The following is a 12,177-nucleotide window of genomic DNA, read 5'->3' as shown; positions in this document are numbered from 1 at the left end:
CCGTGGGAGCCCCCCGCCCCCTCCCCGACTCCGCCATCCGCATATGCAGAAACAAACACATACAGTAGCCATTACCAGACCAAAATAATCCATTTATTGCAAGTATCAGAGCTACTTTCCGCCTGAACTGCCCACGTTGCAAAAAAAAAAAAATGGTGATTTTTGTTTTCTCTTTCGTTTTGGCGGCTTCAACTAGCATAGCATTCTCTACACGAAACATCCTTTGCACCAGCTCGAGTCCACGTCCTCAAAAATCGAAGAAGCATTGGCGCAGCACATCGACTGCCGAAAGCGCTTCATTATAAGCGTCGGACGGATTTCACTGGCAACATCATCGGGAACGTTGGCGAACTCTTCCCACAGTTCACCGATGCTGCTGTCTTGGTCAGCACTCACTGACTGGGCGGGTTCTGTCGCGAGTCCCGCGCACCGGAAACAGTTGCGGAAAGTAGCGGGCGTCACGTCGCTCCGTGCGAGGCGCAATGTCTCAGTCGCGGCTCTTGCTCCGTGGTCGCGGCCAATCCACATCTCAATCGCCGCTCCGAGATCATGCATTTCGGCGGCCATTCTAGGCGCCCAGAGTTCGATATATCGGATGTGAACTTCGTTATGAGGAATATGTTTCCCATGCATTTCCGTAACTGAATTATTTTTGTTCGATATATAGCATAATTCGCTCTATCCGGGTTCGTTATAGCCGGGTTTGACTGTATTTTTTTTGTCTCCCTGGCACAGGTACGCTGACTTAGTCAATGTAATGTGCTATAACTACCACCTGTTTCACAAGAAGAAAAATTACACGAGGCACAACAGTCCATTGTACAAAAACGAAGAGGAATTGAAGAGTCCGATATTAAATAACCAAACAAGGGAGTTTTTTTCCAAGGCCTACGTTGTAAGTTCGCTGCTTTTTACATTTAGATTGCTGTGCGGCATTGTTCGAGGATGGTATGACTTGTAAGCACCATGGATTTTTCCAAAACCGGCCCCAGTGTACTTTATTCATACGCTATACATATATATATATATATATATATATATATATATATATATATATATATATATATATATATAATATATATATATATATATCAAGGTTGCAGTCGTCATTGCCAGTGCTATTCGGCTGTTTCCGAAATATTTAATAGCGCCGAATGACGTTTGTTTGTCATGTTTCTTTGATGCAGTGATAAATAGGGGAAAATATAAGTCGAGAAAAAATCCGCCGTTGTTTCCGGGAGCGGGAGCAACGGCGGATTTTTTCTCGACATATATATATATATATATATATATATACAGTCGAACACGGATATATCGAACACGGGTATATCGAATTATTGTCTATATCGAACTCATAAATTATCCCCTTGAAAATTCTGTGTAAAAGTATAGGAATTCGTACGTTTATATCGAACCGTATTTTTCCCGACATTGGGTATATCGAACGCCGCGCGAGCTGGAAGGTGCTCTTCGGCGGTCGCTGCACCCCCGATTGAGGTTGAGGTGGATGTGGAGGAATGCGCGGGCATGGCGAAGACTGGCTCGCGGGACTAATCCCCCCTACCAGAACGAATTTGCGCTTGCCCAGTCGGGCCCCGCTACCGGCCGCCGTAGCGTTAGCGGACGGAGCCCGGTATGCTAAATCTCTCAAGGCACACAATCCCGAACGCTCGGAAAATGTGACAGTGCGAGGTAGGGATACCCCGACTGCGCACGTCCTTTTTTTTTTTTTTGCGGCTGCGTACGTTCCCCGGCTTGCCGAAAAATAGTTTTTTTTCTCTCTCTCTCTGGGTCTGTCTTCCCCCGATGTCGTCTCGGGAAAGGAAAGATGGAACGAAGGCGCTGGCGGCCTCCTCCTTCTTTTTCATTTTGCTGCTGTTGCTGCTGTTTGGGGAGTTGTCCCGCACCTTTCGTAGATCACTGTCTCTCTCGGAGATGACAATCGCGAACGCTTTGTTGGAGTCCGTTCAGAGAGCCTTGGAATTGTTACCTTCAAAGTTCTTGTGGTACGTGCGCGCTGTTCTTTTGCGTGCGTGTTGTGCATGGTGTGCGAAGGCGCAGCCTACTGCTGGAATTTTCTAGTTGTGGAGCCTCGAGAAGATCGAGACCAGCGTTTTTAATTTCAGTTCCATGACGAAGAAGCAGGCCAAGATCAGCGATTTTTTTTTTCAGGGAAATAAAGCGTCCTGTTGCGTCGTGAGTGCGGAATTAGTTGTCATTCTTGAATGCGACGATCGGTAAGTGATCGTCCGCCATAGGTGCGGTCTCAGAGCCCATATTTTTTTATATCGAATTTTTCATATATCGAACTATATCGCGACCCCCTTGGAGTTCGATATATCCGTGTTCGACTGTATATATATATATATATATATATATATATATATATATATATATATATATATATATATATATATATACACATAGCGAATCACAATAGGAAATGAGGGTCTCGTAGAAATAACACAGAAAATATAGGTTGGCAGTCAAGAAAACCTCGGATAGCAAAGGGCAGGTTGTGGTAGGTCATTGAAACAGATAAAGAATTTGGAAAGAAAGAAAGCGGAGAAAAAAATGCCCGCCAGGTGGGATCCGTACCCACGACCTCCAGAATACCGGTCTGGTGCGATAACCACTACGCTACCGGCGGGGCGATTCCCCCCCCCCGCTTTCTGGGGTATTTATGTCAATGTAATTTTTTCCTGTGCTTGGGGGTGGTAGCCAGCGCCACTTTTTCTCCGCTTTCTTTCTTTCTTTCCAAATTCTTTATCTGTTTCAATGACCTACCAGAACCTCTCCTTTGCTTTCCGAGGTTTCTTGACTGCCAACCTTTATTTTCTGTATATATATATATATATATATATATATATATATATATATATATATATATATATATATATATATATATATATATATATATATATATATATATATATATAGAGGGGGGGCTTAGTGAATTAAGCCAGAATAAGGGTTGGCAGGCAAGAATGCGGTAGGTCATAGAAACAGATGAAAAATTTTTTGAGTCAGAAAGTGGTGAAAAAATGCCCGCCGTGTGGGATCCGAACCAACGACCTCCAGAATACCCGTCTGGTGCGATGGCCGTTCAAAACTTTGCCATAGGGCTCATTTTCGCCCCGGCACACAAAATTATTGGTCTAAATTCACCATCCGACACGGTCGAACTCCAACGGTTCCGGGTCCATACGGGCAGTGGAGGGATAGAGACGGCCGACACGGCAGCCCAAGCACGTGTCACCTGGGCGTACGATGTGGACTGTTCCTTCCATGGAGCCAGATCGACCAGGGACAGTCTCATCACATTCCGAGAGGTCACACAGCATTACCGCCTCTCCCGCCGCAAGCTTCCCCCCGCTCACTCATCTCTAACTCTGGAGGAGGAACGCCTTCGGCGTCAACTCCAAACGGAATCTCTACCGTGCAGAGCCGTCCTTCATCATGTCCACCCGTCCCTATACCCATCCTCGCTCTGCCCCCGCTGCGCTGAAAAAGCCACGGTCCAACACCAAATGTGGTCTTGTGCAGAGGACCCATTCCCTCCAATTGATTCTCCTGACCAGTGGATGGAGGCGTTGGGCCGCTCGGACCCCCAACTCCAGAAGGAGCTCGTGACTCGAGCGGCTGAACCTGTCGCGACCCTCCGGGTCGTGCCCACGGCGCCCTAACCCTTTATGTAAATAAAAGTTATTTCTCTCCGTCTCTCTCTCTCTCTCAAAAAGAGCAGAGTAAAATATGTTTTGAGAGGAGAGTGAGAGCAATATATCAACTTAGGGGGACAGCTTGATTTTTTAAGTGCCTGTACATGGAAAACGTGGACACGAAAAGGCTAAGGAAGACTACAAGGCTAACGATGAAAAACGGAAAGAACAGTGGAGAATCCAAGGCAGCCAAGGTAACCAGAAAAGAGGCAAGGCAGATAGAAACGAATAAAAGGAGAGAAAGAATGGAAGCTAAAACGTCGCTAGGGATGTACAGGGATGAGAAATTGGACATCAGAAAGGAAACTTTCTAAGATAATTCCCAGGACAGTGCTTTGCTTTTTGAGACTAGAACAGGTTGCTTTTGAACTAAGAGCTTTGTGGGGAAGTATACACAAAATGATGGGGTGTGGTTGGTCTGCGGAAAAGAAACAGAAACTATGCGGCACATAGGGGTAGAATGCGAGTGTATCAATCCAAATTTACACCAGGGAAATATTCGGCTTCCAGAAGCCCTAGGATTTAAGGGTGGCGCAGAGAAGGTAACTTCAAGGCTGTCGAGGCGACGAAAAGAAGATCAGAATGCTGGTGGACGAAAAGCAGAGACTGGAATATTGCCTAGGACAGCTACCACCCGTAACAGAAAAAAAAGTATTTTGTGTACAATAAGTTTTTTTGTGCCTGCCCTACGAGCAACGCTAGTATTAAACGAAGAGTATAAAACATATATAGGTATACTAGTTTTTGTGGTAAGATGACACTTCATCCACGCTACAAGGGCGATAACGCTAGCAATCATCATCACTATCGTCGTCGTCGTCGTCGTCGTGATCACCATCACGGGAAAATTGAATTTAGCAAACCTTCATTTTCGTTCATCACGAGAAGAGCGGGGCTGGAGGGAAGAGCGTGAGATGTGGGCGGAAGAGGAGATGCAGTTACATGGCTGGGGCGGCAGAAAAGTAGTCCTTCCACGACGTTTGCAGCGAGGCGAGAAGATACGCGGCCAATACTTTTTCTGCCTTTATGGAATGGCATTGCACATGCTTGTAAAAGAAATCCTTGTGCAGTTCACATGACAGTCATCAGAGATCACGAGTTCTTACCACAAGTGATAATTACCCCTTTGTACCCCAGTTTTTAGGCATATTTTAGAAGCCAGGAGGTAGCTGTGAAGTTCATCTAATCTTCGAGATATCGAGGGAGTTTGAAGTTGGAAGGAAGCGCGGAGAATTGCATTTTCGTTGCTGCTCCATACGAACACTCAAACACGAATACCCAGAAGGAGAACCGGTGAACAAAGGCAAGGACAGTTTCCAAGTGCATCTCAACCGTCATTTGCCCAAAACCGATTCACTCATATCAGCGCAAAAAACAGCCCGGGCTCGGATTTTGTTATTTCTGGTTTCGAAGTTGGACTATAAACTTTCCGGATCAAACGCTGTTTTTATAGACTCGTTCTGACCGCGTAGCTGCGGGGCAAATGCTGTCGCTGTACGTCCTATCACGTAGGGGGGATCGTCTCGAAATTTCCTTCCGGATTATCATTTCGTAATTATTTCTTTCTAGGTGGCTCTTTGATGTTCACCTCTTAACTGACATGAAGAGCAAGTAAGCTAAAGATTCCCAACCTGCTCTGCTGTACCTGGCCACGGAGCAGGAGGCATAACTTGCCAGTCCCATCAAACTCCCAGTCCTTTGTTCGTCGTCCCCCTACTGCTTTTCTCCTTGTACGCACGCTGTAATCTAGCCGTTACAAAACTGAAGCCATTGACGTAAAAGGAAAAAGCGATGGCCGAGGTATTGCTTTTTTTTTAGCAAATTTCAACTACAGACACTTACTGAAGGCGAAGGCATGGACTCCACATAGAAGTGACATGAATAGAAAAAGGCTTTACGACGTTTTTGCTGCTGCAAGGTGAAAACAAAAAGAGAAGGCCCCTTCATTCTGTTCCTACGTCATGAGAACAATTTGAAATTCTGGAGTGGTATGGATGGATCAGTGATGGAGATGGGCCATCATCATGTGAACTCATACAAATATGATGGCAGACGGGACAAAATAGGAACTGAAACCTATTAATTCCAGTATATGAGATTGCTATCCTCCAGCTTATCCTTACGGTCCAAAGTGCAAGCGACTAGCAACCGGTGCACCTAATTTGAAGTTCGAATATTTTGCGCAACGCGCTCAAGCGGCTGAGTTAACGCGAAAAGGAAGCTACGGTATCGTTATGATAACCGCGCATGGCGCCCAATGTTAATTGAGGAGCGTAAAAGTGACGCGTTTTTGCCGCGACACAGGCCTATAATAAGTCTGCGTTTGAGTGATGCCTCGCCTGTGTTGGTTTTTTTTTTTTTTTTGCTTTAAAATTTGTCTCTTGCCTACTCTGCACAGAAGTGGACGGTGGATTACTTGACCGTAAACTTGAGCCTCAACGCAAGCAAGATGAATGTCGGCCTACCGGTGTTTGGTCGGACATTTGAACTAGCGAATAAGGCAAATCACAGTTTCTTGGCGCCAGCAACTGGGCCTGGGCCAGGAAGTGGCGGCAACGGCTTTGTTACCTACCTCTGGGTAAGCGCCATTGTACTATAAAAGGTCAACGAGTAAGAAGTGTAGACATGCTATCGCACAGAAAATAGTGATGGCACAAACCTTTCCTGTCCCTGTTTGCTTCCCAGTGGCATCCGCCGCAGTATTCACGCTGACACGCCTTTCTCAGCAGGTTCAGGCGGCTCACTGATGAATTCTTTCTAATTTGCCATCTTAATAGGAAATGTGTGCGGGTGCTAGCGCATCCTGCACGTTGTAATGCATGACAGATGACGTTGCCCAAGCAAACACTGCCATAAAATACCAGACTTGTGCGCAGCCCTTAATTATTTTTGTGCGCAGAACCTTGGCTGGCGCCATATGCGTAGCCAGAATTTTTTTTTTTTTTTGGGGGGGGGGGAGGGGGGGAGGGGGAGGGGGTGTGCTGAGATTGCACCTCGACATCCGTTATTTTATTTTTCAAGGGATTAAAATATGAATAATACATACATAACTATTGACTGAAAATATACGTAACTATAACTGAAACTATCCACTGAAATTCTAAAAACTTAAAATACATAAGTATTAAGTGTCAAGAACAAAGAAAGTAAAATATATCCTAAAAAATTTATTCGCACGTTCCGAGAATTGTGGCAGAATTGATATCACTGTTTACAATTGCCTGTTTTGTCTACGTAAGAAGAAATAGCACTTAAATAAATATTTAATTGTAGAAAAAATATGAACACATACGCTTAACAAACATGGAAGTAACGCATCTAAAACTAACAAAACACTGCATGAGCGGACATTATTAATGTGAAAAGCATGAAACGAAGAACTTGTGGGTGGACTTTTTATTTTGTTGTCGCTTTGTAATCTAAGGATCTTTTTTTTTTTTATTTCTTGCACTTATGCGACGGTTTGCATAGGAGTAGCCTGTACAGCGGATAATTGAACCAAAACTACTCAAGCAAAATATACGTCCAAATGTACCATTGTAGTGGAAAAATCGAGATTATATCGGGATCAGGACGACCAAACTGTCACTGGAAACAAAGTGTACATTTATACAGAAAGCCTTTTCTACATGGTGCGTGTTTACCTGCGAATTCGCTGATGCTAAGCCGCCCGTGCGGAAAAAGCAGCAAATTTTGTAGCTGTGGCCGCACGAGCAGCGCTGCAGTAGCAAATTTAAAGTAAATTCCAAACATGCAGAGGAGGCGGGGGGGGAGGGGGGGGAGAGAGAGGGGTGTGCCGAGTGTGAATTCGTTAGAGCACTGGTTTCCGGCGGCGGTGCCAGTTGCATGGAGGTACAGAAGCAGCCATGGCCTGCGGTTTCGCCCGCGAATCTCCCGTAGTTTGTTCTGAGCAGTGCCTCTCCGTTGCGTCCGGCAGAGCGCGCTAGCAGAACACCCCCGTGGATGAAGGCCTTGAATGGGAGTTAGGCATGTAAGAGGGGCGACGGCCCACCAATGGCGCGTAGGTGGTCTTTACCGGGCATGATTCCTGGGGTTCTAGACCAAATCCTATGATGCTTTCCGGAGCGGTTGGTTGCCTTGGTCGCCGCGCATTACAACTGGATAAAAATTCGGGGGGGGGGGGGGGGGGGGGGGGGGGCTGAAGTGCCATAAGCACCCCTTTCCCTACGTCCCTGGCGGCCGCTACTGTGGTTTGACATTGGCGTCGAAGTCGTAACCGAGTGAACGAAGACCGAAAGAAAACGACGAAGGAAAGTGTAGCGAAAGTGTGAGGGGGAGGGCAGCACGATGAGCCCGCCCGAGACGCTCCTCAGCGGCGGCGACTGGCAAAAGTGTGAGGGGGAGGCAGGGAGACATGTTGGGCGGTGGCGACGCGCTGTGAGAAGACACCATAGCTGCGTGTCCCGTTGTGCTCTCGACGATGATGTGCGTTTAGCTCCCTAGACACAGTTCGCGGTCCCTTCCTGAGACGCAGTTCGCACGGTCAACACAGATGCTTTCCATCGCTGCCGTGAAGAGAGCCCATGAGTGAGTGCTGCCTCGGCACACTGAAGCCCTCAGGAGTGTGGGCTGAAGAACGACTGAGGCAACCGGGGGATTTTGGTTCGCGTCCTCCTCGTTGCACGGCTCATCCTAATAACGTGACATTTGCGCCGGCGGTTCAAACACGATTTGCTAAGACATGCTCGGCGGTGACGCCACCGACCACTTTCTGAGACGCAGCAGCTATGCGCCGTGACCGAGAATACTGTGGTTCGCGCTGCGCACAAATTTCGCATTAGGGAGTATAGTAATCGTCAGGGCCCTTTTTTTTTTGCTAAATAGCGCATGTGGGCTTTTTTATGCTGGTTGAACAACAACCTCAGACCTCACTTTTGTACTCCTCTCTCAAACGCAGTACAGTAGCCGAGCGATTTCTCGAACCTGGAGGGGAACGAAAAAAGATCCGAAGCAGTCCGAAAAACTCGCGATTCGCAAAAACAAACTTTATTTCGTTTAAATAGGAATAGAGGTGGAGCCATGGTGGAGCCATGGTGGAGGTGGATGGAGCCATAGGAATAGAGGTGGAGCCATGGTGTGGAAAAGACATCGGCGTTGCGCTAACAGCCACAATGAAGGGCCGCAACACAATCCTTGTGATGGTATGCACAGTGCACAGGCGATGGGCTGAACCCTGGGAACCACAATCACCACAATGGCTACCGATCGAGTACAAAAACAATGTGCACATGACGCACCGCACATGACAAACTTGATAATGATGCTTATCGTAAGCGTAACCTCGCGTCTAAAAAACATGATGACAAAAGGCAAAAATGGCAACGAATGACCCGTTTAAAGCTTTCGAGACTGCTTCCGCCGCAGACTACATAAAAAATGATGCAATCCAAGATCAAAGTCTGTTATCCCGGCAGGAGTGAAGCCAATCCCCAAGCAATTTGAAGCTACCCAGGTGGCTTAGGATTCAAAATGGCGCCGTCTTGGAGTCGCACTGTGGCTCTGTCGCGGAAAGTTTTGTGCGTAAAACTGAAGTTTTGGCTTTATTTTGTCCGAAATATTCGTTGGTCATATACATTACCCATATGGGACAACTGGCGGTTTTTCGGACAAGTGGGGAATATTCAGCAAGTCCGAATTTCTGGTGTCAAAAAAAAAGCGCTCGTCTACTGTATGTGTTTAGTTCCACCGAAAAATTCTGCAAAGAAGATGTTTCGCATTTGGTTATCAAGAATGTCGAACAAAAATCGCATGCTCATGCGGAACAAACTAAACTTTACGATGCAGAAGCGAATATGATTCATTTTGACCCGCTTTTATCCCACCATTGGTTTCCTTGAAAATACTGCATTTGCAACATGAAGCGCAGCAGGCAACATTTAAAATACTGCATTTGCAACAGGAAATACCTAAAAAAGCTGCAGAACCGGATTTCTTGTTAACGATGTGATATTTGCCTAGCGGGATCGCAATACTTAAATGGGATAGCGTCCTCAATTCCATTTTGTTGATGATCTATGCCTAGTTGTTTCCGTACCTACAAACTGCAGTCAAACTAAGAAACCGCCCCTGTTTTTCAATAGCGGAGGCTCAGACCTCTGAATATTACTACAAAAAAAAACAGTAACGATTTTATATTCTTACCATCCAAATAGGGTTGTTAGTTTAGCGTTTTCAAATAAATATTCTTGTGCAGTCACTTTGGCAAATTTCAAGCCAACAAAACTTCGCGCTGTCATGCCAACGTGGTGGCATCAATGCCAGGCAAGCTGAATGAAATGTCGTTAGTTTTTATGGTATAGCGTCTATGAATAGAACATCGCAAATTTGTTTGAGTGTGGTTGTCGGAACGGAGGAGTAATGAATGCTGTGTGGGGGGAATTTTCGAGCAGGTGTGCAAGTTTGTGAACCAGACCAACACGTCAAAAGCGTATGACAACAAAACCGTGGCTCCGTACGCCTACAACGACACCGTATGGGTTGCCTACAACGAGGAGGAAGCAATCAGGACCAAGGTATTTCATGTGCACCAATTACATTCCTTATAACTTAACTTCAATGCGTGTTTTCCCGACGTTTTTAAAGTTCTAGGGTAGTTGATACGCCAGCAAATGCTAGATACTATGCAGAAATTTTTGTGGTTTTTCTGTCCACTAATTACGCTATACGCAAATGAGAAAGACAAATTAGCCTAAAAACCCAGACTCACTAGGGTGTAAAAATACATGTAGAACGCTTTGAAGATGAAAACTAATAAACTCAGCTATAAAAATATAAAAAAGAATATTAAAAATTTGAAAACAATAATAAAATTACGCAGTTTATTCTAATGCAGCGTCCACACACAATTAACTAAAAGATTAAGAAAGACGCTGTTTGAATTAAAAACGACTTCGAGGAGAGGCTGGATAAAGGCACGACGAAAAATGTTGGAGCCATTCCACTATATGAAAGTGGCTGACCAGCGAATCCTTTTAGCGCACGTTATGGATGTGACAGATCATAATCAACAGAATAATTGGGCGCACTGCAGTACGAAGGCTTCTCCCATCGACCTCTAACCCCTACTAGCCTGTGCCGCTCGAGTCCATTCTCTTGCTCCGAACTTCCTTATTTCGTCTCTCCATAGAGTTACGAGCCTCTCCTTCTTCTAGGCCCGTGTTTCGGAATCCACTCCGTTAGCCCCGTGGTCCACCGGTTGTCGTTTCGCCTTACTACGTTGCTAGCCCAAGTCCATTTTCTTTAACAGCAGAGCTGTTAAAGCTTTCAGTTACTCCATGGAGGGTTGCCAGAATACTCAGCCCAGTCGAGCGGACGTGAGTGTTCGCTTCGTTAGGAGCGCCCGGCGTCGTTCAGGCTTGCTTGCCGGAACGACGTGAGGCTTTCGCCACGTGAGGAGCTCGTAAAAAAATACCAAGAAAAATACCGGGCGCACACGACCATGCGCCTATTGAGGAGCGTACGGCCTTCGAAAACACTCTGCAGAGCGTTCGTGGCGTGATCTCTCCCGTGCTGTTCTTTTCATCAGTTCACGTGCGTTTGCGCATGAAGTGGGGAGTGCAGGTGCCGAGTTCTTGCTACAGACGCCGAGTTCACGAAGCGAGCTGCCGCGGGTTCTAACACGGTCTAATGCGGTCTACTTTGGGCGAGAGATGGAAGCCTGCGGACAAAACGACCCGGCCTTCCAGTAATGGAGAACTTTCATCGGCACGTTCGGAAGGGGTAGAGGCCACCAGCTCTGCTGCTTCTGCAGCCTTGCACCGATAGTGCGAGATTCACCAATGATTTTCTTTATTTGAGCTATGACATCCGCTACTTCAGATTGTTCCCTGATCAAGTAAACTTGTTTCCTGACCCTAAGTGTTACTCCCATCATCATTCGTTTCATGGCGCGATGAGCCGACCTAAGTTTGCTTTCCAGTTTAGTAAGGCGCCAAGTTTCCGCTCCATAGGTCATCACTGGTAAGATGCATTGGTTGTATTTTTGTTTTGAGCGATAAATGTAGCTTACTTTTCATATTCCGACCCGCCGCAGTGGCTCAGTGGCTATGGCGTTGCGCTGCTGAGCACGAGGTCGCGGGTTCGATTCCCGGCCGCGGCGGCCGCTTTTCTGATGGAGGCGCAGAGCAAAAACGCCCGTGTGTACGAGGTTTCGGCGCAGGTTAGAGATCCCCAGGAGGTCAAAATTAATCCGGAGCCCTCCACTACGGCGCACCTCATCGCTTGCGTTGCGTCGGCGCGTTAAACCCTTCAATCAATCAATCAATCAATCAATCAATCAATCAATCAATCAATCAATCAATCAACCAACTTTTCATTATTCGGAAGTGCCTGCCGAGTGCACCCCAGCCCATATCTTTCTGCGCCGGATTTCTCTTCCGTAGTTAGGGTGAGCACTGACAATCTGTCTGAGGTAGTTACATTCTTCAACTTTTTCTAG

The 12,177-nt window shown here is 46.4% G+C and overlaps 1 protein-coding gene across 1 annotated transcript in view; it reads left to right on the top strand.

Annotated features, from left to right (window-relative positions):
* Positions 1 to 12,177, top strand: part of LOC144167750 (chitinase-3-like protein 1) — an 82,791-nt gene that overhangs the window by 43,161 nt on the left and 27,453 nt on the right. Inside the window, exons 6-8 of the mRNA XM_077696934.1 lie at positions 736 to 895; positions 6,118 to 6,297; positions 10,130 to 10,252. Of these exons, the coding sequence (XP_077553060.1) occupies positions 736 to 895; positions 6,118 to 6,297; positions 10,130 to 10,252 (463 nt within the window). The remainder of the gene's footprint in view (positions 1 to 735; positions 896 to 6,117; positions 6,298 to 10,129; positions 10,253 to 12,177) is intronic.

Source organism: Haemaphysalis longicornis, unplaced genomic scaffold (assembly GCF_048455015.1).
Source record: "Haemaphysalis longicornis isolate Haplotype H1 unplaced genomic scaffold, Haemaphysalis longicornis Haplotype H1 scaffold_2, whole genome shotgun sequence".
Taxonomy (NCBI): domain Eukaryota; kingdom Metazoa; phylum Arthropoda; class Arachnida; order Ixodida; family Ixodidae; genus Haemaphysalis; species Haemaphysalis longicornis.
Note: the sequence above shows the minus strand (reverse complement) of the source record. Positions and strands in the feature narration are given on the sequence as shown.